This window comes from Podarcis filfolensis, assembly GCF_964270895.1.
Source record: "Podarcis filfolensis genome assembly, chromosome: 3".
NCBI classification, from domain to species: Eukaryota; Metazoa; Chordata; class Lepidosauria; order Squamata; family Lacertidae; genus Podarcis; species Podarcis filfolensis.
In genome coordinates this window covers 65,582,474-65,606,010 of record NC_139606.1, presented here as the reverse complement: position 1 = coordinate 65,606,010, position 23,537 = coordinate 65,582,474, and the positions used below count along the sequence as shown (strand labels likewise).

At 39.9% G+C, this 23,537-nt stretch overlaps 1 protein-coding gene across 10 annotated transcripts in view; it reads right to left on the bottom strand.

The window, feature by feature from the left end:
- SASH1 (SAM and SH3 domain containing 1) overlaps positions 1-23,537 on the bottom strand; it is a 540,145-nt gene that overhangs the window by 17,162 nt on the left and 499,446 nt on the right. For 5 of the 10 annotated variants that reach the window (XR_014546724.1, XM_083607939.1, XM_083607944.1 and 2 more), the window contains 7 exons: positions 21,846-21,978; positions 16,996-17,342; positions 12,057-12,128; positions 8,991-9,134; positions 3,691-3,826; positions 2,371-2,540; positions 552-761 (listed from right to left, as the gene is read on the bottom strand). Coding sequence is in view for 9 of the 10 variants with exons in the window: in XM_083607939.1 (XP_083464065.1) it covers positions 552-761; positions 2,371-2,540; positions 3,691-3,826; positions 8,991-9,134; positions 12,057-12,128; positions 16,996-17,342; positions 21,846-21,978 (1,212 nt within the window). In the remaining variant the exon portion in view is untranslated. Of the gene's footprint in view, positions 1-551; positions 762-2,370; positions 2,541-3,690; positions 3,827-8,990; positions 9,135-12,056; positions 12,129-16,500; positions 17,343-21,845; positions 21,979-23,537 lie in introns of all 10 variants that reach the window. The other 5 variants (XM_083607936.1, XM_083607940.1, XM_083607941.1 and 2 more) reach the window with 1 other exon arrangement.

The window sequence follows — 23,537 nt, the reverse complement described above, 5'->3', positions numbered from 1 at the left end:
ATTAAATAAAACAGTTATACAGCAGACAATTTTCCTCTATATGCCAGCTGTTTCCTCTTCTGGAGAGCTAATTGTACTTCACCTTAAATAACCAGAGAGAAAAATGGGAAGAGGACTTAGCCTTCAAAACTGATGATGTCTCTTGCGCTGGCCCAATCAGTTTACTCCCCACTGCCTGCCCAGCTTCATCGGTTAAAGAACACACTATATGTTTACATCTAAAATTACAAATTTATGCAAAGGAGATGCAAACCATAAATATACAAGTGCAGTAAATCTCAAGAAGCTTGGGGTTTCAACTTGTCCTCACTTTCAACTATGAATGCCTTATAATCTGAGAATCGACCAAATCTTTAAACAAGGGAATACCACAATGCCACATAGATCTTGCAAATAAAATCACATCTTGATTCCTTACACACTATTTTAAATGCTGGGATACAGAAGTGCATATGGTTTTAAGGCTGCAAATTTAGTCCAATTTATTGTATAGATATGGAGTTGAAGTGCTTGTAGAAGAGTAAAGCAAGTATAAGACAATTACAGCCCACCTTTAAATTGATGCGATCTAGGAGATCCTCAACAGATTTAGGCTGAGGTGGTCTGCCTTTCCGTCGCCTTCTTGTAGGCCTTTTAGGCTTCTCTTCCTCTTCATGTAACACATCCACATAGATGAACTTGAAGGTACCCACTTTGTTGTTCAAGAGGCCCATCCAGGTTCCCATAGGTGGTTTGCTGATTATATCAATTATATCGCCCTTCTGTATATGAGAAAAGCAGAATACATCTACCTGAAGGCTCCATAGCGACTTGCAAATTACTAAATCAATGTTTACTGTATCATAAAGGAATGCACATTTTATTGCTTGCAGACTTAAACAGAAAAAGGGGTAGAATCTTTATCAACAGAAGCATTTAGCTTACCAGGTTTCTTTTTTAAAATGACAATCCAGAACTCATTTCCCAACTCTGTAATACAGGTAACTTGCTTCATATGTGAGGGTTTGGTTCTGGGGGGTCCATCCATATATGCAAAAACGCATAAAGCCAGGAACTCCCAGAACTGGGCCCCCTGCAAGGTGGAATTCTGCTTACCCAAACTTTCGGAAGGCTGTGCAAGGGATCTGGCAGCATCTCAGAGTCCTCCCACGTCCTTGCTCAAGCCCAATAAGCATTTGTCCAGCTTTGGAAAGGTGGCAGGAGGGCTCTGGCAGGGTCCCTCCCAAAGCCCAAGAAGCACTTGCCTGGCTCTGGGAAGGAAGCAGGAGGTGGTCTAGGAACCTGCCAGAACCCTCACACCTCCTTCTCAAAGCCTGGCACCTTTGCACAAGGGCTCTGGGATGCTGCCAGAGCCTTCGCACTGCCTTCCCTAAGCTGGGTAAGCATACAATCACAGCTTGGCGCAGGTGGGTGGAAATAAATAAACAGAGAGTGGGTTTCCTCTGCTCTTTTATTTTCACCCACCCATGCAAAGCTGTGATTGTGTAAGTTAAATAAATGTAAGATGCGAGTTACCAGTATTCTAAACTAAGTATTTAAAACAAAAACATTTTTCTTGTCCCATCCTTTAAAAAAGGGTTCACCTATGCAAAAGCTTTTGAAAACTACATGCACAACTTTTCTTGATTATTACAATGTTCTTCTAATTGCCCGATGCAAGGGATAAATCTATGAAAATCTTTTGGCTAATTTGTCAAATCCACAAGTAGAGCAGAAATGAATTCATAGCATACATTTCCAGTTCTGTGATAATTAACTTATTTTCAGCTCGCTGCTCATCTTTCTGCCTCTCTAGTAAGTTTTCTTTTTTAAAAAAATACACAGCATATTTATTTATTATTTACATTTCTACTATTTCTGAGGCAGAGACATGGCTTACAATTATCCACACACAATAAAAAAAAACAGCCATAAGAACAAACATAAAATAAAATGAATACAAAGGTTGCAGTTTGGCTCCACAGCCATTTATACAGCAGCAGAACACAGCTATTATGTTGTCTATGGGAAAAGGAAAAGGATGATATTCACTATATTCCTAAAAATGGAACTGACAAAAATGGAGCCTGCAACAAATTCCCAGAGGGTCACCTACTACCATAGAGAGGACAAAAGACCACTTGCTGGGGTACTACAGCAGATCTGAAGTCAATGCAGGCACTTCAATCTGTTCCCATAAACTCACAGAAAACCAGCACAGTTCTCTGGATACAAGGGCTATATGTTCTCTCCATCTGGTGACAGCAATATTACTGAGGTGTATGTGATTCTGACAAGAGGGCAAGCCCAAGGTATTAATAATTCCAGCTTGTGAAAGACACCTATGAACACTCCCTGGATTCAAATATAGATTTATTCCAGAAAGAGTACCTTGAGTTTCAGGGAATCTGTATCATAAGGACTGGGGGTAAAATCAGTGTGAACCCTGGCCCGGCCACAAAATGGTCCTCTGTATGGTAGTTCTTCATCATCACCATCTTCAGACTTGACACTCTCTCTGTTGCTGGCTGAGGAGTCTGTTGTGCTCACGGTTTGTCCACCTGTTTGTGATTAAAAAAAAAAGAAGAGTTTACTCCCCAAAACCCAACTGTAAAATACACTGAAAAACATGATAGAAGAACTCATCCGATATTTATTTCCAGCAAGATTATGGCAGCAAACAGCAGGTTCTGAGCCTCTCTTGGATGTTTAGGGCACTTTTAAAAACACTTACCAGCTCCCTAGGGATCCATCTGCTGATGCTGTTTGCCACAGCACTTTCTTGGAATAGCTTGGCACAGAATCTTACAGCACATGCTGAAACACTGGAGGCCACACAGTCCCTGTCCACTGTTTAATCTAGAACCCCAGGCTTCAGCTGAGTGCTCAATAGTGCTGGGCTGATTTTAACTGAAAGGATCCCCCCCCCCTTCCTAAAACAAAAGTATATAAAGAAAGGAAGAAAGTCTTTCCTAAAGACTTGCCCAAGCATTAACTTTTTGCTGCAAAGTCTAGTATTTTTTTTTTACTCCTCATTAAGTGAAAATACCTCACTTTTCACGAAAGAATGTTGGAAAGCATTGATTTTTATGTACTACCAAGCACTGCTCGGTGGGAAAACTAACCATTCATTTGAGCCATGCACTGGATAATCACAGGCTCAATTCTCACCACCTCAAGCAAAACAATTTCTTTGAGTCTGACAAGTCTGTAGGTGAAAATACCCCAGGAATATTGGTGCACATGCTGTCTGTCTGCCCAAGATAAGAGCTGAAGTACTGCTGTTCTAAGAACCAGCTACCTTGCCCGCCAGCATTTGTGATTTCAACTACGCTTCAGAATTAGTTTTCTTTATGTGCTGCTGTAAAAAAGAGAACTCTTGAGTTTCATCCAAAAAGATAGAGTAGGATTGATTCAGACATAGCTAGCACTAGGCTTCTTGCTTCCTTATCTTATGCATCTTCATAAAACACTTCTGGGGTTTCTTACAGCTTCCCATTTTGGGGAACTTGTTTAATAAACCATGAAGGAAGGGAAGGGTGTGGACATGCAAAGGGGTAGGGGTGTGTGTGTGTGTGTGTGTGTGTGTGTGTGTATGAGGATGGCGTATGCAGGCATAATGCTAGCCTTTGATCTAATAAACCATAATTCATTCAATCATGAATGTTAAATCTAAGCTGGGTTGTAACAAGCATTCTATTTACTACTTACTCATTGAGCTCTGACCACTTAGAGAGCTCCTTAAACTTTCTACAGAACCACCAGCTTTCAGTTTGGGTTTATCCAGAGAATCAGCATCTGGCTGTAGTGACTGAGGAGATTCTGGCATTACATCCAGGCTGGAGTCCTGAAAGAAAATCACCACACAACTTATTGACAACTTGTGCTGGCTTGTGTAGTTGATCAATTGGTACCATATGGGTTACAATCTATTACAATATGCATGAAGATTAAAGTAGCCTTCTGCAGGCCCCCAACTGAGGTAGCAAACCTAGGAAGTGTAATAGGATAAAGTTCTTCTTTCCCAACACATTCTAGCCTAAAAAGCTACAGCAGATGTGAAAAATACCTGCATCTTGCAAATGAGAAAAGAACCCGATCAAGGCAGGAAAACAATGTCAAGGTTAAAAACTAAGCTTAGTCTCCCCTGCAATCCCAAACTGTAGAAAACCACTTATCCCCTTTACAGTCCAATTCTAATCATGTTCACTCAGACAGAAACTTTCCTTGAGTACGCCCTCATTTGCACTTGAGAAACCACTGCTCTGTGACTACATGGTACATGGAAACTGAGGGGTGGTTCACCAGGGTCCCAGACAAAGGTTGCATATCATCTGGCTTTATGTCATCTGCAAACTATTGAACCCAGGACCTTGTACTTGGAAACCACATGCTCTGCAACCAAGCTATCCAACCACCATTCTCTGTTGCTCTTGCCTTTGGGAAATGTTAGTTTGCGAACACAAAGTAAAATTGTGTGTTCAAGGCTTTTTCTGTAAAAAGAAGTTGTAGAGATTTGCTTTTTTTTTAAAATAAGAAGATCACCCAAGTCTCTCATATATTGTTTGATCTCATTGATCCATCTTATAGTTGATTTTTCTTTGGTGGTGGGGGGAGAGGCTACCATAAAAAACAAGAAGATGACTGGTAAAATTTTCTCTTCCTTATTCGTTGAAATATCAGTAAAATGATTTGTTTTGTAATTTACTCTTCTTTTAACTGTATTTGTTGTGCAAACCAATCCTATAAATGTTTACTTGAAAGTAAGATCACACTGTGTTCAGTTGGGCTTGTTGCCTTACACCCAAGCAAGTGCATAGGATTGCTGTCTTAAACATACAAAAACATGAATACAACCCCCTCACATTTGCAAAAAGGGGGAAATTACAATTTAAAAAAGTATCCTAGACACAGTTAGTGCAAATACTAATTTGACTAGAACATTGCATTTCAATATTTACTTGTGATTTTGCTGTTTCATTAGGTATTCTGCAGTTGTGTTGTTTTCCTAAGCCTTAGAATCAAAATTTTCATGTGAAGTTTGCTGAACATAGTAGAAATGAAATGGCAGGTGAAACAATAGAAATGTTACCATTTGGAATGAATAACTAACACATTCTTTTTGTTTGTATGAAATGAATTAAACCTGACGATGCAACTTATGCATGAAAATTGTAAACAAAGCAAAAACCTGTAACTTGAAATGTAATGGACATGTTTTCTTCATTCATCATTCAAGTAACAAGACAGATTCAAGAAGATCTCATCCATACTGATATTTTGGCAACTTACTTGCTAAAACAATCATTTCTGGGAGCTAACTGCAGTCAGAGTAGTGTTCGTTTATGTTTGTGCGTGGATGTGGGTGTGTGCACGCATGCTGGTGTCAAGAAGGCATTTTGTTTGATAAATGACAATGTAAGAAAATAACATGGTACAATGTTCAAGAGACTATCTGCAGCAACAAATTAAAAGAAACCTGCTGATATACAAGAATTGCTGACTTATTCCACAGACATGCAATCACAAACCATCTGAATGAAGCCTGTTATTTGCATGCTGCAGAGTCATCAGGAAACTTTCCACAAATCAAGCAAATCTCCAGAGAGAATTGAAGAACTGAAGCCACAGACAGCTAATAAGAAAGTGCCTCCCATTTTTTCTAATGTTTGATTCTTGTATGCTAGTCTTGGAATACTTTTCCTGCTGTGAACTGCCGAAATGTCCATGCAGTTCTCAGAAAATTAGAATTAGAAATCAGAACCTTACTAAATTATGGGCACATCAGTTCCTATCACTGGACCTAGGAATTGAAAGCAAATATTGTGGCAGTGCAAGGTGGTCGCATGCCTTGCCTTGTGTCAGCTCAGTCACTGCCAATTGCCTATTAATGAACCATACTGTATTTGCAGGATTGGGGTGCGTTTCACTTTGTAAAAATGTGGTTTTGCTTGCTGCCTGTATTGGAAAATCTTGTATACCTAACAACTATCACTTCATAATCTTAAATGCTCATATTTCTGGGCTGAACAGTGGGGTCTGACAAGACCTCATTTATCACCATGCCTGATTGTACAATACAGCAGGTACGAGAAATTCTCTTTGGCTGACTTTGAAAGATCATGTTGTTGTTTAGTCGTTTAGTCATGTCCGACTCTTCGTGACCCCATGGACCAGAGCACACCAGGCACTCCTGTCTTCCACTGCCTCCCGCAGTTTGGTCAAACTTATGCTGGTAGCTTCGAGAACACTATCCAACCATCTCATCCTCTGTCGTCCCCTTCTCTGTCGTCCCTGCCCTCCATCTTTCCCAACATCAGGGTCATTCCAGGGAGTCTTCTCTTCTCATGAGGTGGCCAAAGTATAGGAGTCTCAGCTTCAGGATCTGTCCTTCCAGTGAGCACTCAGGGCTGATTTCCTTAAGAATGGATAGGTTTGATATTCTTGCAGTCCATGGGACTCTCAAGAGTCGGAGGAGCACCATAATTCAAAAGCCTCAATTCTTCGGCGATCAGCCTTCTTTATGATCTCCTCTTAATTATCTGAGATCTGTTTCTCCTGCATCCACATGCAGCCATATTACTTTTGACTTCATGTGAGTGGGGAAACAGGCTAGGAAGCCTCAGGCAACCACTGATTCCCATTACATCTGAAGCAGGAAACAATGGTTCATAGCTTCAATACAAGCCAGGTTTAAAGTTGGCTTAATATCCTGGCTTGTTTGGAAACCAGTAACTATTGTTTCCTGGTTCAGATGCAGCAGGAATGCTATACTGCTTGACTCATCACCTGCAGAGCTGTCAATTTGCTTTTAATAAAAAGTTTTTTAAAAGTAAGTGGGGCCAGGGGTTAGGAATGCAGCCTAAAATAAGTAATGACATGCTCTTTACTTCTGCTTTTTGTAGACTTGCATCTGCAATGCTTCAATAAACAATGATCCAGATCTAGAAAAGATGGATCTGTATTATCCAACGATGACTTCAAAATATTTGGCTGTGTTAAGGCAGAATTCAATTTTAGAAGCGGCAGGGGCCACGGAGATTGCATTACAGGAGTCAGCATCACACTGGAGCTTTGTACCAATCAGATGCATCAGAAACGGACCTTGGGAGATAAATGTGCTAACGTGTTACTGTCACTGAGCAACACAACAAATGACTCTTATTTTAATACCAGGAGTCTAACGCTGGGATGGTCTGGCAGACTACAATGAACTTTGCTTCAGGACAGACAAAAAAGATTGCCTCATTTCTCCAAAGATTCAGACAAATTCTTTATTTACAGCAAAAGCAGCAGCTAAGGGCTTCAGAACCACTCTGACAGGGTACTGAGCAAAACACACTAGTCAAGTGAGAGTCCATTTTGGAGGCCTTCTGGCTGAAAATCAATCCCGTGCCGTTGGAGATAAGAATGAGACAAAGTAAAATACAGGAACCAGAGACCTGAATTTATATTGGTAATATTATTCCAACATATCTCAAAGGGCCTAAAGATAAACATGCTATGGTGTTCTGCTTATCAAAGACCAGCCTTCAGCTCCCGAACACATCATAATAGTATACTGCTGCATCCTGATTATTCAACAGTCCTCTAGAGGGCGATATTAAATCAATGGAAACTCTTTTCAAGGCTGATGCCAATGCCAGTAGTTGCTTGCCAGCAATTACTTGTTATGCTTACAGTTCAAGTGGAAAGACTGATGAAAAAATAATAATAATAAAGTGCTGGGTATTCCGACAACCCACCAAACCAAATTCAATGAAGTCCGCCAAATGCAACATGCTTGGAAAAACAGATTGATTTTGGCCAGAGGAAATTGAAGGAGGAACTTTAAAATAATATATTTTCAAAATGAACTTTAAGGATCAACTATATAGATCTCTGCGATGTGGGATTTAATATGTTATAATGGCTCACCATACCCATTTGAAAGGCTTGCTGGGCAAAATGGAGTTTCACAGATTTTAGGGCTTTATATAAGACTACTTTTTCTGCCCAGTAATGTCCATTAACAGCTCAGTGGGAATAGCCTCTTGATACAGTGGCCCTCAACACAGCAGTGACAAACAGGAAAGGGACTGATTTATTTATTTTTAAGTGAAACAGGAAAAGCCACTGTTACTATTCAATGGAATTATTTTACAGATTTATAATGGATATTTATAATAACAGGGATCTCATACCATGGGACAATATTTTATTGAAAACAATCAAACATTTACAATGATAATGAAATAAAATTGAGTGTATGCTGAATGTAAAACTTCCTTATATTATCAGGTACCTGACCCAAGATAAATATTTTCCCGTGTTTTCTGTATAATTTATGAGTTTTATGTCTTTCGTTTGCATTTTTAAACAGTGCTTATATTTCAATACAATTTTAGCTAAACAGTAGGACTGAAATTGCTATTTTATTACTTATTTTAATGGTGGAAGATGTTACCTAGATGTTTCTTTTGTTTTAAGATGCTTTTAACTAAGTACTAGGGAACCACAAATATTTTTTAAAAATAAAAATAAGTTATGTCATTACAACAGAGCACAAATTACATTTTAAAAAGTAAATACATTCTATATTTGAAAGATGTTTCATTTTTTTCTAAATTGGTGTAAGCATTTGTTGCAAAGTGCATGTTGCTGTGTAATTCAGAGGATGTATTGGAGGCAGTTTGACATTGCTAGAGGACTAGGGCACAGTATATAAAGCCATTCATTTTTAAAACCAGCGTATATGGAATGAAATCATATACTTTATTGCCCTAACTCAATCCTAACTCCCTTTTATGATTTTATTGAAGCTCTTTTCACAGTAAATAGTTTTGAAAAGGCCTTGGAATTGCTTTACTACATTATTCCCATGGGGAGTTTTTTCGAATGACGCTGTTGTACTTTCCAGTAAGGTTGCAAAACATAGGCATCAACAACTCTTCAAGTATTTACTCAAACAAATAAAGCCCCCAGCTGTGGTTTAATTTAAAACAAACAAGCAAATGAACAAAACCACATACCTGCTCTGACAAGGAGCTGCTATATTTCTTAGACATCCTTTTCTTCATGGTTTCTTTAACAGATTTCACCTTTTTACCAAGGGACATGCGGGAAGTAGATGGGGATTTGATCACTTCTTTATAAACAAAATCACCATCTTTGCCCTGTAAAATGCAAGAAGGATGAAAACAACACCATTTGCCATTGTCATTTTTCTCTGTTCAGGTCTCAGATGAAATGTGTCTTAGGGAAACATTGACGGCTGAACTGCTTTTGTGCAGTCCCCAAGAAGCATTCGTTGGGGTCTCTTGATAAGACTGAGATTTTCTGGTATCATATACTTTGGCTGGAGCATTTTTATAATGGTTGATGAAGCTATGAACAAGCACTCATTTTTTGCCCTTCTTCTTTTCTCCTCCCCTCATGTGTGTATTTGGCACATCCATCCTGCTTTGCATGGTTACCAGGAAACTCTGGCTTATATGTTAGTTAACAAACAGGGTACATATGTCTATAAACATATAGACAATCCTTGAATGCAACTTTTATGTTGAAATATCAGCCAGAATGCTAAATACCTTAAAGCTCCTGGCTCTATGCATTTTAACTGATGGGAGAATCCAATACTGTGGTACTTCGGGTTACGTACTTAATTTGTTCCGGAGGTCCATTCTTAACCTAAAACTGTTCACCTGAAGCACCACTTTAGCTAATGGGGCCTCCTGTTGCCGCCACGCCGCCGGAGCCCGATTTCTGTTCTTATCCTGAAGCAAAGTTCTTAACCCAAGGTACTATTTCTGGGTTAGCGGAGTCTAACCTGAAGCGTATGTAACTCAAGGTGCCACTGAACTGGCATAGCCTTTTCCACCTAAAGTTCTCAATGGGGACCATGCCCTGGAAGTAAATGTTACATTTTGCACAGCTATTACACTTCTTGCACGAATCCCATCAAGCTCAACACTGTCTTCAATATATATTTCTGTTCAACTTCCTTTTTTCTTGTTTAGGCTTAATTTTGAACACTTTAGAAGCTAAGAAAAACAATTTCAAGTGCATCTAAAGTCTGGACTCCTATTGCTTATGTTAAGTTTCATTTTTGGAGCACTTTTTAGCAACAGGAAGTACTAACAGGCTTTCAGCGGAGTCTAGTGTTTATAAGGACAACTATCTTCTGCTTGACTAAAATCCAGGTAGATTGAACTGACTATGGCAGATGTTACATCTGGGTATTTACTTCCGCTACATGTTAACGTTAAGCTTGCTATCTGCTCTAGAGCCAGACTATGCATGACATTCAGTCAAGTGCAATTTGCCCTAATTTTTGTTGTTTTACAAAATGCAGCTGCAGAGGCTGCAAAGCAAAGTGGGAGATTGGCACTGGAATCAGGTTCTTAGCTCTTTTCTATAAAAATATTTGTTACTGAAAAGCACCCCCCCCAAGCTGCTTTATGTTCCCCAAAGGAAATACATTGGTAACAAAAATGAAAAAGAGCACTCAGAGCGGTGAATTAATTCAACAGCACCAACGGAACGAGGAGGAGGAAAGGGCAAGTTTAAATAAGGTGGGGGAAAGCAAGGCAAGATGCAAGAAGACACATCCACCACTGGAACATAATGACACAAGAATTTCCTTCCTGGATCAGACTGAGATCTATGGAGTCCAGCATTCCATTGTCACAGATGTCTCTGGAAATTCATGGGTGGGACACGAAGGCTATTATCCCATTTAGCATCTCCTATTGAGAGGTTTACAACCCTGAAATCTAGATTTTTTAAACTTTCATGAACAGCTGCTAATGACAGTACCTTCCATGATTTTGTCCTAGATTTTTTTTTTTTAAATCCATGCCAGTGGCCATTTGTTGTGAGTGAATTCCTCAAGTTAGTATTTGTCAGAAGTAGTGTTTCCCTTTGTGGTGATCTGAAATTATTTCAGATCAACTTCATTTAATCTGATGAGTCCATGGGATGGGAGAAAGTAAATTCCATTCTAACCAGAGGGTTAATAACAAGATAGGAAAGGAAATACAGGTTTGGGTTAGGGGCAGAGTGTCCAAACTCCAGCATGGACTAGCTGCCCAGTTGATAACACAAACTCTGTTCTTGTGTGTTCCATGGATCAGGCCTTTCACAGCTGCACTTCAAGTCTCCCCCTCCACTTTGAGAGTCCAGCCACCTGGCCAGTGTTACAGCTGGGATGTTTTCAGAGCCATTTCCCTCATTCCCCCTCACACCATGCCAGGTTAAGAACTCAAAGGATTTGGATTCATGGAGACATGGGGAGGCTGAGATTCAGTAACAGAACCACTGATTTAATTTAAATCCTCTCTTTCCTGCTTTCTGTACTCTCAAAAATGCCTAGTGCAACAACAAAGTCAGCTCTGGGAAAGGGGAAGAAGAAGACCCGAAGAACTTTTTAAGCTAGAAATGTCAAAAAAGGGTGGTGGTCCTGCCAGCAACACTCATGAGTAGGGTCTTTTCCCCATGGTTGATGAAGATGTGCCAATGGTAGCAGCTGATACAGTACATGGAAGACATGGGGACAAGGTAGTCCCCATACATTGTTCTGCTACTACTATATAACAGTATGTTCCTACAGTCCTATTGCATCTTGTTACCCTTTTTATCTCTGGTATGTTCAAAAGGAGAGTGGGTAACTTAAAACTATTCCAAAATATTGCTCTGGCCTGTAAATTACCTTGACAGGCACGACTGCATCTCAGTAATAATAAATCTGTAAGCATTTGGAATCAGAGTGTACTTCTATTATACACACTTTTGCCGATTCATTTTTTCCCCATTGAAGCTGACTACTGAACCTAACATTCTTAACTGATATCATAATGTAGCAAATGCTTAACATTTTCTGTATGGTATAAAGCAGCTCTCAATACTTGGCTTGTACGGCAGTATGCATCAAAACAAGTCTGAGGAACTAGATTTGTTGGTGGCATTGATAGTTTTTAGAGCTACAATTGTGGCAGTTGCCACACATTTTAAACTCCATTATAAATCCCACCATTGTGCTTCATTATTAAAAAGAGTAAGACGCGTCAGGCAGATGCGGACCTCTAGCTCATACTCACCATCTGATCCAAATTGTTTCCAATGTGCAGTGAGCGATTTGTCAAGTCAAAGCCACCAAAGCTGCAGGTTCTCTGTGACACAAGACAAATTTGCGGCTTAATGTATTACAATTAAATTCAGTACGAAGAAACAAACATTTTGTGGGGTATAGAAGACACATGAGAAACCATCCAATTGTACAAATAATGGTAACAAGCAAAACATGATGAGAAATTAAAAGACTCTGTCATTACATTCATGCAGCATGATAACTCTCTGGTCTTTTGCTTTCCATTGTAAAGCCTCTGGGTTTTCAGCTTATTGTTGTTTATTCACACTCCCTAGCACAGGTTGCCCCACAAAACAGTATTTAAATCTTCTTTGAAGAAAGAAATCATGTTACATAACCAACTTAAATCTCACAACCTCTTTGTCAGTGGGGTGCAAAGTAATAACAAAAAACCTTTTGACCCAAACCTATTCAGTATTAAATAAATTTTGGAAGCGTACAAGCAAATAAAAATCCTGAAAAGCTACTCAAATGTAATTGGGCCAAGAGGACTCTCAAATAGATCCACAGTACCTTACTTAAAATGGCCAAATGTCTAAGCTTCCAAGGGATGTATATTAATAGGAGTTTCATTCTTGGAAAGCATTGGCTCTGCATTTGTTACCAAGTCCTTCATGGTACAAAGGAGCTTTGTTACTGCTACGAGAGAAAGTAGGTTATATTTACAGTGGCACAACTTAGTGGAATGAGACGAGTGGAATGAGTCACTCTCAGAACATCAGCCCAAGCCAAAAACACTGATGCCGGTTATAAAGGTTCTGACGGCCTAAACACGTCAGCATTATGACACCACCTTTCTTCCAAATGCTAAAAAGCACACTAAGCAAAGTCGCATTTTCAAAGTAAGGTAGGAACAAAGTGGCTCTTCCTAACAGTCCTCATCTGTATCTCATGCAGTACTTGAAAAGTGCTGGTTCCTTTAAACTCCCTAGGGATGCACAGCTCCCTTTCAGTTCTACAAGCAGAATTTTTACCTTCTCTAGAAGTAAAACAGTCTTTCATTCCTATGCCTTGATCCAATGTCTCTCTGATCTTATGGAAACTATAAAACGTTCTAGATAAACCATCATCTATGGCACTATTGTGTCACACAACTAATGCTTTATAGGAAATATCTCTCCCTTTAAAATTAATTATTGAGGTGGTTACCAACTTGCAAGTTGACTAGTAAGCTGTATTTGCAAATCTGTACTAAGAGACATATATTCTATTCTTTCTCAATCAAGGCTTTGTTGGTGAGCTCGCTGAAGCATTTCTGCTAAGGAAATTCAAAAGCCAGCATCAACTTAATAACAAAAGTCAAGAACTAAATTTACTTTCTCAAAAAGCATGAAACAAAAACAGCTGGTCAGAAATTCTGAAATCCTTAAATATCAAATGCAGAGATCAGTTTTCAGGCAAAACTGGTATGCATGTGCAATGGGTGTGCACATATCACCCCAGAAGCCACAGTTCTAGCACATGTGATATCTGGCATTATACAGAGAAAATTATAGCCAAAGGATTATTTTTGACAATGCTGGAATGGAACATGTAACTGAAAGTAGTGCCAGTATTCTCTTTAGGATTCTAGAAGTGCTACTATATAGTCATAACACAATTTGCCTTGAAATATATGTATTTAATAACTTCCAATAATTTTATGAGATACATGCCAAACAAAGTCTGTGGATAAAAGGTTGTAGGCTAGTCAATGGAATGGTCATGCGATCAAAAACAGATTGGTGCATGTTCAAAAGGTTCTATGCATGCCTGGGCCACCAAAACAAATTTAGATGCCAAAAATAAATGTGAATACAAGACAAATAACTCATCATACTGAACAAGAGGCTTCCATAATTCCCTGAGGCTGCAGTAAGCATGAATTATGATCTTAGAAGAAGAGATGCTTAAAGTTCACACGCAGTTTAATTTTTGCCTTTCTTTTGAAAAGAAGAAAGCCACAGGATGTAGTTAATTAAAGGGTCTATCTGAATAAAATAAAAGGAGATAAATATCTTTCTCTCCTATAGAACAGGGTAAACATATCACAGTCACATAAGGATATTGGGCTCCTTGCTACAAAAACCACAAGCTATATGAAATGGTCATTGCATTGACAACAGAATAATTTATGGGACATTTCAGGTTCTTTATAAGGGATATGAAAGCTATGCTGCCTATTTATATATCAAGATAAAATATCTTGTGTGTCACCTTCTGAAATGCTTTCCCCCCTTCTTCTGGCTCCCCATAAGTAAGATCACTTGAGAGTACTAATTTTAGTGAAGTACATTACAAAGAAGGCCAGAATCAACAACTTATGTATGACACAACTGGGAGAAAGGATCTGTCCTAGCCAGAAATTAACATATCCTCAAAATGGCCACTAGCCAAATGCAGGCACAAAGTTGGCTAAAAAACAGCAGCAAAGATTATGTTCTTCTTTTGTCTGCCAAAGTCACACACTTAAAAATTAACTAACAAAAAGTCAATTAAACCTCTCATTGTGTTATGCTGTGTAATAGTTTCCACTGAAATCTCCTCTAGGTCTAATGAATCTATTAACAAATGTGCCTCCCTTCCCTCCTACAAAGAAAACAATCTTACAGCTGTAGAAAACTAGGACAGATGATCTGTTCTTTCCTCAGCATCCAAGAAACAGGAGAGCTTCTGAAAACCAGCTGATGTGATTGCCTTGCCTTGGGAGATCCTGGTTCAAAATGCCATTCGGCCATGGGCTTGTTCATTGTTATTTGGAAATATATTAGCTCTCAACATCAGTTTCCTAGCTAGGAAACTGAAATAAAACTGCCCCACTTAGGCAGTTGTAGGAATTCGGCTGTAAGCTTAAAGCAGTAAGCCCCATTGAACACAGTGTGACTATGTTGTAAGGAAACTGTTTAGGGCTACACTGTAAGTGAGTTAAGGAACTGTACAGCACTTGCACAGTTTAAGTGATTAGTAGGAATAAAAGAAATAACATACTGGCATAGGATATTTTTGAAGGTTGACAATGTGGCACATTAGCCCTAACCATACGTATGTAGAACTTCCATTCTCCTCCTGGTTAGGGAGGATTAATGCAATCCTGTTTTCATCAGACATGTAGAACCAGTTCTAATGATAATCACCTTCATGAGAAGGGATGCATGAAGGTGCTTTCCTTCCTATCTCTGCCACTCCTACATGTTCGTGGTGGTTGTACAGCCATCGCACAATGGACCTCTCTGACAATAGGTATAAAAAAGTTTGATTGTCTTGGGAAAGGACGGGCTTGCTGAATACACACTGTGTGAACTTTCCCTCCTCAACTTTACTGCCACTATACCCACTTCTGCCTCCCACAGGGTAAGGCTATTTTTCCTTTTTTGAAGAGGCACATTGGGCCACACAGTGGGTAACAAATTGGGCCACACAATGGGTAATACTTTTAGATATATTTCTCTCCCTAGCCTCTGGAAGTAACACTGAGGAGGTGCTGTGCTTTGACAGCTTAAAAGGAACAATATGGTCACATATTGTAGAGATCCATTGTATATTCCTTCTTTTAAATCAGGTGTGGGGAATTGATCTGGCTGGTGGGACAGATCCTAAAGTCCCCCAACCTCAGTGGGCCATTTTGACATGGGGTGGGGCTGCCTCCTTGTCAATCACCTCTCAAGCACTGCCCACCAGCTGATCAGCAAGAGCTGCAAACCATGCTTTTGGCAGGAAGTCACATCTTTCCCTGCCTTATATCTGATATCATATATGACGTCAGATGTAAGGCAGATGGGTGTGGCTTGGGGAAGATGGACCCAAAGGCCAAATAACACCTGCACCCACCACTGCTTTCAATGTTCTACAGGATCACCTGATACTTTTACTGTCCTTTTATTATTCTTTAAATTTTGCAAAATGCTCTAATGCTTTTATTGTGAAGGCTGGGGTATAAATACCCTGAAAACAACTAACCAACCTCCATTATCCAAGGACACCAAAAAACTTGAGTACTCAAAAGTGGAGGTAGCGTGTTTGTAAAAAGTTATACGGATAAGGAGGAATATAGCTGAGTGAAGTTGCAGCTTTATCATTTCTGCTAAAGAATGCTATAGCTTCATTATTATTACTGCTCAATGCAAACCTGTGTTTCTGCACCAAAAAAGTGCTTTTCTTGCCTTTAGTCATCCTGAATCATAAGGGCAATGTGTTTCCCCTTAATATTTTGCCAGTTTGGACACTGGGGACCAGGACACTCTGTCCAAACACTTATTAGAACATCCTGTTGGCAAATAATTGAGGAGCGGAGGAGAGGAGAAGAGAAGGCCAATGAACTATGCATTTCAGATGTTATGGTGGAGGAAAACACGCCATGCTGACTGCAACCTCATGGGAGCCAGAAGGCCTCCGTCAGTGATAACTCTTGGACTCACAGACTTTTGGTGGATTCTCAAAAGAACCCTTTTAGTACAGCGGTCCATTGTGGCAGCCCACTTCCTCTTTGCCTCATCCTCTTCTTCCAGCAGACATCGCCTCAAATCCTGCTCTTCAGCTTTGCTCAGTGTCCTGTCAGTAACGGGCCGCACCAGATGTGACAGGTTCAGGTGACTGTAGAGACTTCTTTCTACCACATACGTGATATTGAACTCGCTGACAGAGTTGCGCCCTCGAAGCCTTCTGTTTGGGAAGCCACAGCCTCCTCCTCCTCCTACCCCCTTGGCTTTGTGACGAAGCAGCTGCAGGTCACAAATTGAGGGTGATATGTATTTCCTAGCAGGGCGCTGGCAAAGAAAAGCTCTAGAACACGAGTAGTTAGAATCTGTCTTTTTCAGTCGGATCTGCTTCCTGACACTCTGGATTTCCTCAAAGGATACCAAGACATGGTGCTTGCGCCTGTTGTCATAAAAGCAAACGCTTTCTTTACTTACCCCGTGGCTCAGAGAACCAAGGTTCTTCTTCATCTCTCCATCAGTCAAGGAGCGGCAAACCTTTGGAGTCTTCTCCTCTTCTGGGTAGGAGAAAAATGTTCCAAGTTTCTTGGGGGGTTTGATAAGGCCACGGCTTTCAGTTTTACTGAAGGTCTTGAGCAATTTCCTGTTAGTACCCCAAGTATCTAGGCTGCTCGATGAAGGAGATGTGGTGAGTGAGTCAGAGTCCTCATCTGGCTGTTTCTCAGTAGAGCTATCTGAGTAAAGTTGCTTCTTGTGAACTCCAGAATAAAGTGCTGATCTGTCATCTGGTACTGGAGAGCTGTCAAGGGAATGCTCATCCAAACCTACAAGGAGGGAAATAGCACATTAGCTTTCACATACTTAACTATGAGTGTGAAAAGAAAGCAACAGAGGTGCACCCCCTCCAACCGAAGAGGTATGCGGCCATTCTCCTTTTCTGAAGAACAGAACCATCTGAGAGATACCAAGCAGTGATACAAATGTCTGGAAAACAAGGATACTGGTGTACACATCTCAATATTCTTAATTCATTTTTAACAGAACAAATCATTTCTAGCTGTAATTTTATAAAAGGGAAAAAGGCTCTTTGTAACAAAGTATTTCTTTAACATTATTAGGACAGAGAGAGTAGGTAAGAGCAGAGGAGCAAAAAGGAAACAAAACATCATAATTCCATTTAATATGCATTTAATAAAACTTCAGTTATGGTTAATGAACTATTACAAGGGTGGGCAGCTTGTGCTCCTCCAGAGATTGTTTGCCTCCCAACAGCTCCAGCAAGCCTGGCCTATAGTCAGGGTTGATGGGAACTGACATGCCAACTCCCACAGTCTGACTGAAAAAAGTGCTCTGCCTGCTATCTGGAGATCTTTTTTTATCCTCTTTATATAGTAGACAGGGGAATCCTTTATCTCCAGTCTTGCTGCTATGAACCACAGCGCTAAGATCAGAGATAAGATCCTCTGACTGCTATTTAAGAGTACAATAGGCACACAACTTGCATGCATTTAACTTGTGCACATTCAGCTTTATGCATGTGGCAAATAAAAATAAAAGAAAATTAAAAGGGGGTGGGGTTCCAGGAAAAAAAATATTTTAGTGATCCCACCTGCCATTGTACCAAATGGGTTTTGACTATATGTGATTTTGGCTTTAGGCATGATCCCTAGAATGGTGTCCCATGTTAAGTTGTGGGCCTACTGTAAAAGGTAGCATTACCACCCACACCCTACACTCATTTGCAGGAGTGAGGTTGGAAGAAAATGTTGCCCTTTACTTTCCCCAGAATGATCTGTGTAAAGTGAAAGGGAGCATTTCTAGCCACATCCCCACCCACTGCAGCACTGGAATGGGGAGGGATGGAAGTGCTGCTTTATAATGTTTAGCCACCCCTGTTTTACAGGATATGCTGTCCTAGGTAGGAAAGGGTATGACTACAGAAACCAGTGGGTCCTTTGTAAGTCTGTGATTATAAAAGTCAGAGTTAAAGAAAATGATAGGTAGTAAAATTCATGTTCTTTCTATATACTAGCTGCCAGGCTGAATATAAGGAAAGTTGTGTATGAATAGAACTGCTGAGGTTTAAACCCACCCTACGCAAGCCTAGATTTGGAAAGATAACTTTTTTTTTCCATTTCCTTTTTTCCTGTTATGGGTAGAGAGAGAGAAATGCACACCACATCAGAAAGCATTCATCCATTCTGACAGAGTAAAACAAAAAATAGCAATAAAACTGAATGAAACATGTATCTAACTTTGTATGCCCCAGATATCGTGGTTAAAATCGAGTTTTTCAGGAACACCTTCAGTAGTGTTCTGTTGCAAAGTAAGGTAATTTGATTTTCCTTTCAATAAAACAGGATACAGAAACTCCACCACTCACTCGTTTAACAAGTTGGGGGGGGGAGAGAGAGAGAAAGAGAGAAAGAGAGAAAGAGAGAAAGAGAGAGAGAGAGAGAGAGAGAGAAAGCACTGTTGTGTCATCAAGTACAAAAACATCAAGGCTGTACTAAGAAAGGCTGCAATACAGAGTTGCATGGAAGATCAACAAATATATTAAACTGGAAGATCTACAACTCAAGTAAAATATATAGAAATATGTATTTCTATATCCATATATATTTCTATATCTATATTTTATGTATCCAGATCACTGTTATGGTCTCATTCTACACATGTTTAATCAGAATCAAGGTCCACCAAGTTCATATGTATTTATGTATCCATCCATTCAATTCAGATTAATATGCCATCCCTTCTGCATGGTGCCCAAGATGACAACAATATAAACAACATTATTAAAATAAAATACAAAATACAAAAAAGAGCAGATAAAAACAGCAACTAAATAAAAAAGCAGTAGCAACAAAATCAAATAAAAGACCTATCTAAATAAGAGATTTGCAAGCGAAGCCCAGTTTGCTGTTTTGTTTGAATGTAGCCAACTATAGCTTATCAAAACTAATTTGTTGTGGTTTATAATCCTAGTTTGTGGGCAAACTGATCGTCACAAACCATAGTTGGCTGCAATCATACAAAACAGCAAATTAGTGTTTGCCATAAACTAGAGGCAGAAGCTTCTAATCAGCTGCCAGATCGTTAGCTGGTTCAAGCAAATGGATTCAAGGCTACTGAATCTGAAGGATTTACATTAGCTACTTATGCACTTCTGGAGTAAACAAAAAGTGCTGATATTGAGCTATACCTGGAGGTTAATTACCTGACGGCACCTTTCCTTGTACCAGCCTGTCCATTTCCTAAGATCCTCAGAGGAGGCTCTTCTCTGCATTCCACCCTTGGGGAAGTACATTATTCAGTGATGCATGGAAACAGCCATCTCTGTGGTAGTATCCTACTCCCACTCAAAGGCTTGGCATTGGAACCTTTTTTTTTTTTTTACCAAGTGAAAACTGATTTGTTTTCTCTGGCATTTATAGGAAATTAAAAAGTTTTTGCTGACAGAGTAAACAGCCTGCTCTGCTGTTTATTAGTTTTGTAGTCTTAACATACCTTTGTTGCTATTATTAACAAAATGATGTATAGCTTATATGGTTCTCAGTCTATTTAAGTAACATGCAGTTTGTAATCTGTGTAGTGCACCCCCTTGCCCTGGGATCTTCTATAAAGACGCCAAATAAATAAATAATCTATAATGCGTGACAGAAGGGAGGGGAGGAGTGGATGATGCCCACCACCATCCCATTCCTTGAACTCTGAACTGAGCCATGAGGTACTGTATTGTATCTATGTGCAGCAAGATTCTTTACATGTACATAAATGTTCACTCAAAGGTCCACAGAAGTGCACTTTGATGCCATTTAGCACACAACTTGCCAAAAAGGGAAATAAACTCCATCCACATGAGAACTAGGCCTTCCTAGTATGCATTATTATTAAAATGTTCTATGAACAGCTTCTTTAACCCTCAACAGATTTGTTTTTATCTGTAACTGTAGCTGTAAACAAACAAACAAACAGCATGCCAAATAGAGCTGAATATGTGCTCTGAAGGGTTAAGTCCCTCTCTGCCATGGAAAAAATTGTGGCAGTTTCCCACTTCTACCCAAGTGAACCACATAGATTTTCTGACAGACTCATCATTCCTATTCCTTGGTGAAAGAATAACTTGCAGAGACTGAAGGGAGCGGCTCTACTCAGGCAGATGTTTCAGAATCCCATGAGAAACCCACTGGCCTTCTAACCTATGGGGTAACCTCCCATTTGCACTTTGTCTTAATTCCTCCCCACCCCCTAAAGCAGCACAGCTCACTGAAGAGTCACAATTCATAGCTCCAGAACTTGCAGAAAATAAGTGTGAGTAAAATACTCAAAGTGGCAGGGACTTTCTGTGTTTCACATTAAAAAGAGAGCATTTACCAGAAAGGATGATGCCATCTTCTGCTTCTGCCAGTATTCTGCTCTCCACAAGTTCCTCAAGCATAAACTCAGCACAACATTTGATCATGGAGAAATCTATGCAGCTTTTGAAATATAGGATTTCCACAGACACCTTGGAAAGATCCGATTGAGAATGCATTTCTGATACCTTCTTCCAGATATCCTTACTACATGCAGCATCAGAAAACTACAATGCATTTTGTTATTCTGCTGACAAAATGTGCTCCCTGACACAAGACCAACTGTGCTAACAATTTCAGCCGTGACATTCACAAACCCAACAGACCCCTCCACTCTTTGTAAAATATCAAAGATTATTGGTTTTGATCCAAAGATTTAGGGGGTGGAGTTCTGCTTATGCTGTGGGGCTTTCTTCGCCCTTTGTGCTGCAGCCTCTTGCACAGATGACTTTCTAGAATGGTGTGCAATGTGACAGGGGGATGATGGTGATGGTGACTGCAGCTGGGAGGAGGGGGAAAACTGGTAAGTTCCCTTTTCATTCATTCATCCATCCATTCATTCAAAGTATTTCTATGTATCCATTTCCACAATAAAATCACAATAATAAATCCACATTGAAACCAGCAAGGAACCATAATCAAAACCACAGCAAATTAAAAAACAGTTTAAAGGACAATGGAAATCAGACACTCTATAAAACAGACAATAATAAGAAAGTAACAGAAGAGTAAAATGATAACTTCCTTGTGTAACGGTCTAACACAAAGGGCGATCCAGACAATTAACTTTAACATAGCACATGGAAGAACGTCACATGATGGTAATCAGACACAGTCATCTCTTTAACTCCTTACATAGGATTTCCCCCACTTACCCCCATAAGAAAAATGTCCATGCATATTTCAACAGAGAACAACTTCATGATTAGCAACAGACACTTTTTAATTTCAGCACTGTTGGGTTTTTACCTTCACTGCTGGGCTTTTTAATTTCTTCCACTCTAATTAATTTCTTTCTCACTCTGCGAGTTGAGTTGACCAGCTTATGCAACCTCTTAAACTTCACCGATTCTTCAGATTCATCATCCGACTGCTCTCTTGACTGGCAAGGAAACAAAAGGAAATGTTAATAAAAGAATTATCCCGCAGCTCAATCACTTTCTGAAGTCAAGTCGATGCAGCCTCAGGCTTACTGTGCTCTGTGACAAGGAAAATCCTGTAACTTAAAACTGTTATTTTCAAGCTCAGGTCACACTTACTCTCCCCCGCCACAATTTCTCTCTCACACACACAAACTGCTTTAAAAAGAACAGCACATACCATTTTAACTTCTAAATTAGCGCACTGTAAGGTCTCAGGCACCTAAATGCATTGCAGCCCTCATCCTTCTCTCCACCCATTGTGCAATAATAGCTACTTCCACGTTGTCTCTGAGCGCATTTCAGGCAGAACTCTTTCCTGGGACTCTTTTAGCCATGCTAGTTAGGCTCCTGTGGTTTGGGTCAGGCACTGGTCTTGTCTGGCCTGGCGGCTCTTGACATTTAAAAACCTGGTTATAAACAGCTTCTCCAAACTGAACTGAAACTCTATCATTGACTACTTTTTTCCAGACTTCCAAGTAAATCAAAAACAGCAGCAGCAGCAAAAATGATGGGAGGGGGGTAAAAGGAAGGGAAGGGAAAGGAAATAGGAGATCTCATCCACTCTGACTTGTTTTATTAGCCACAGAAAGATCTTCTCCTTCGCTGTCTCGGAGCTTCTCATTCTGAGGATTCTCAAGGCTGGCTGCTAATATGGATGCAGCATTCCTCCAGATCTGACCAAAGGAAAACTCTGACCTTTACAGGCACTGAGCATAGTCCATATTCCCCAGCATCCCATTTTGTCTCACATCTGATGCAGTATGCTCAGTTCCAGCTGTTTTCCCTCAAGTATCAAACATTACAGAGACCAAAAAAATCCACCCTCTCCAGCAGCAATGACACCACAAGCTGAAACAATCCATTCCTTGTGAACCAAATCAGAGCTCCCATTTTCAAGCCAGATTCTGTGCTCAATATGCTACTTCCTCTGTTGTGCCCTGTTTAGAATCTGTGTGTGAGAGAGTAGAAAGCAGGGAAGGGGGAGGAAGAAAGAGTGGGGCCCTCTTTGCTTTTACAGTACAGAACTGCCACTGTACACAATGCATTCCAAGGAAGAGAGAATATTCCAGCTGGAAATCTCTGAAGACTGTATCCCTCACTTTGCCTCCATGTACAGAGCTCTGACCAATTCATCACCTTCTGAACATCCAGCTTAGAAATCCCAAGAGCAACTTCCTGTCAGTGAACTTCAGGTCACTTGTGTTTCCATGTTGGAATGCACCATTATTTTCTGGTGATGTTTTAAGCCTGACAAAATAAGCTTTATTTAAAAACTGACTCCTACAAAACATGTAAGCATGAAGCTAACCATTTGGTCCAAGGCAAGACCAACTGGCACTTAGAGCATCATTTGTCTGGTGTATTTATAATGGAAATTTTTGGGGAGCGGGGTTAAAACATACACACTTTCTGAAATAAATTATACTGTTGCAAAAATATTTTGCAAGGATGCCAAAGTTCTGAGTAGTAATGACAAATATATTTCCTCAATCCTTTGGGTGCACTGAGTGATGTTTTT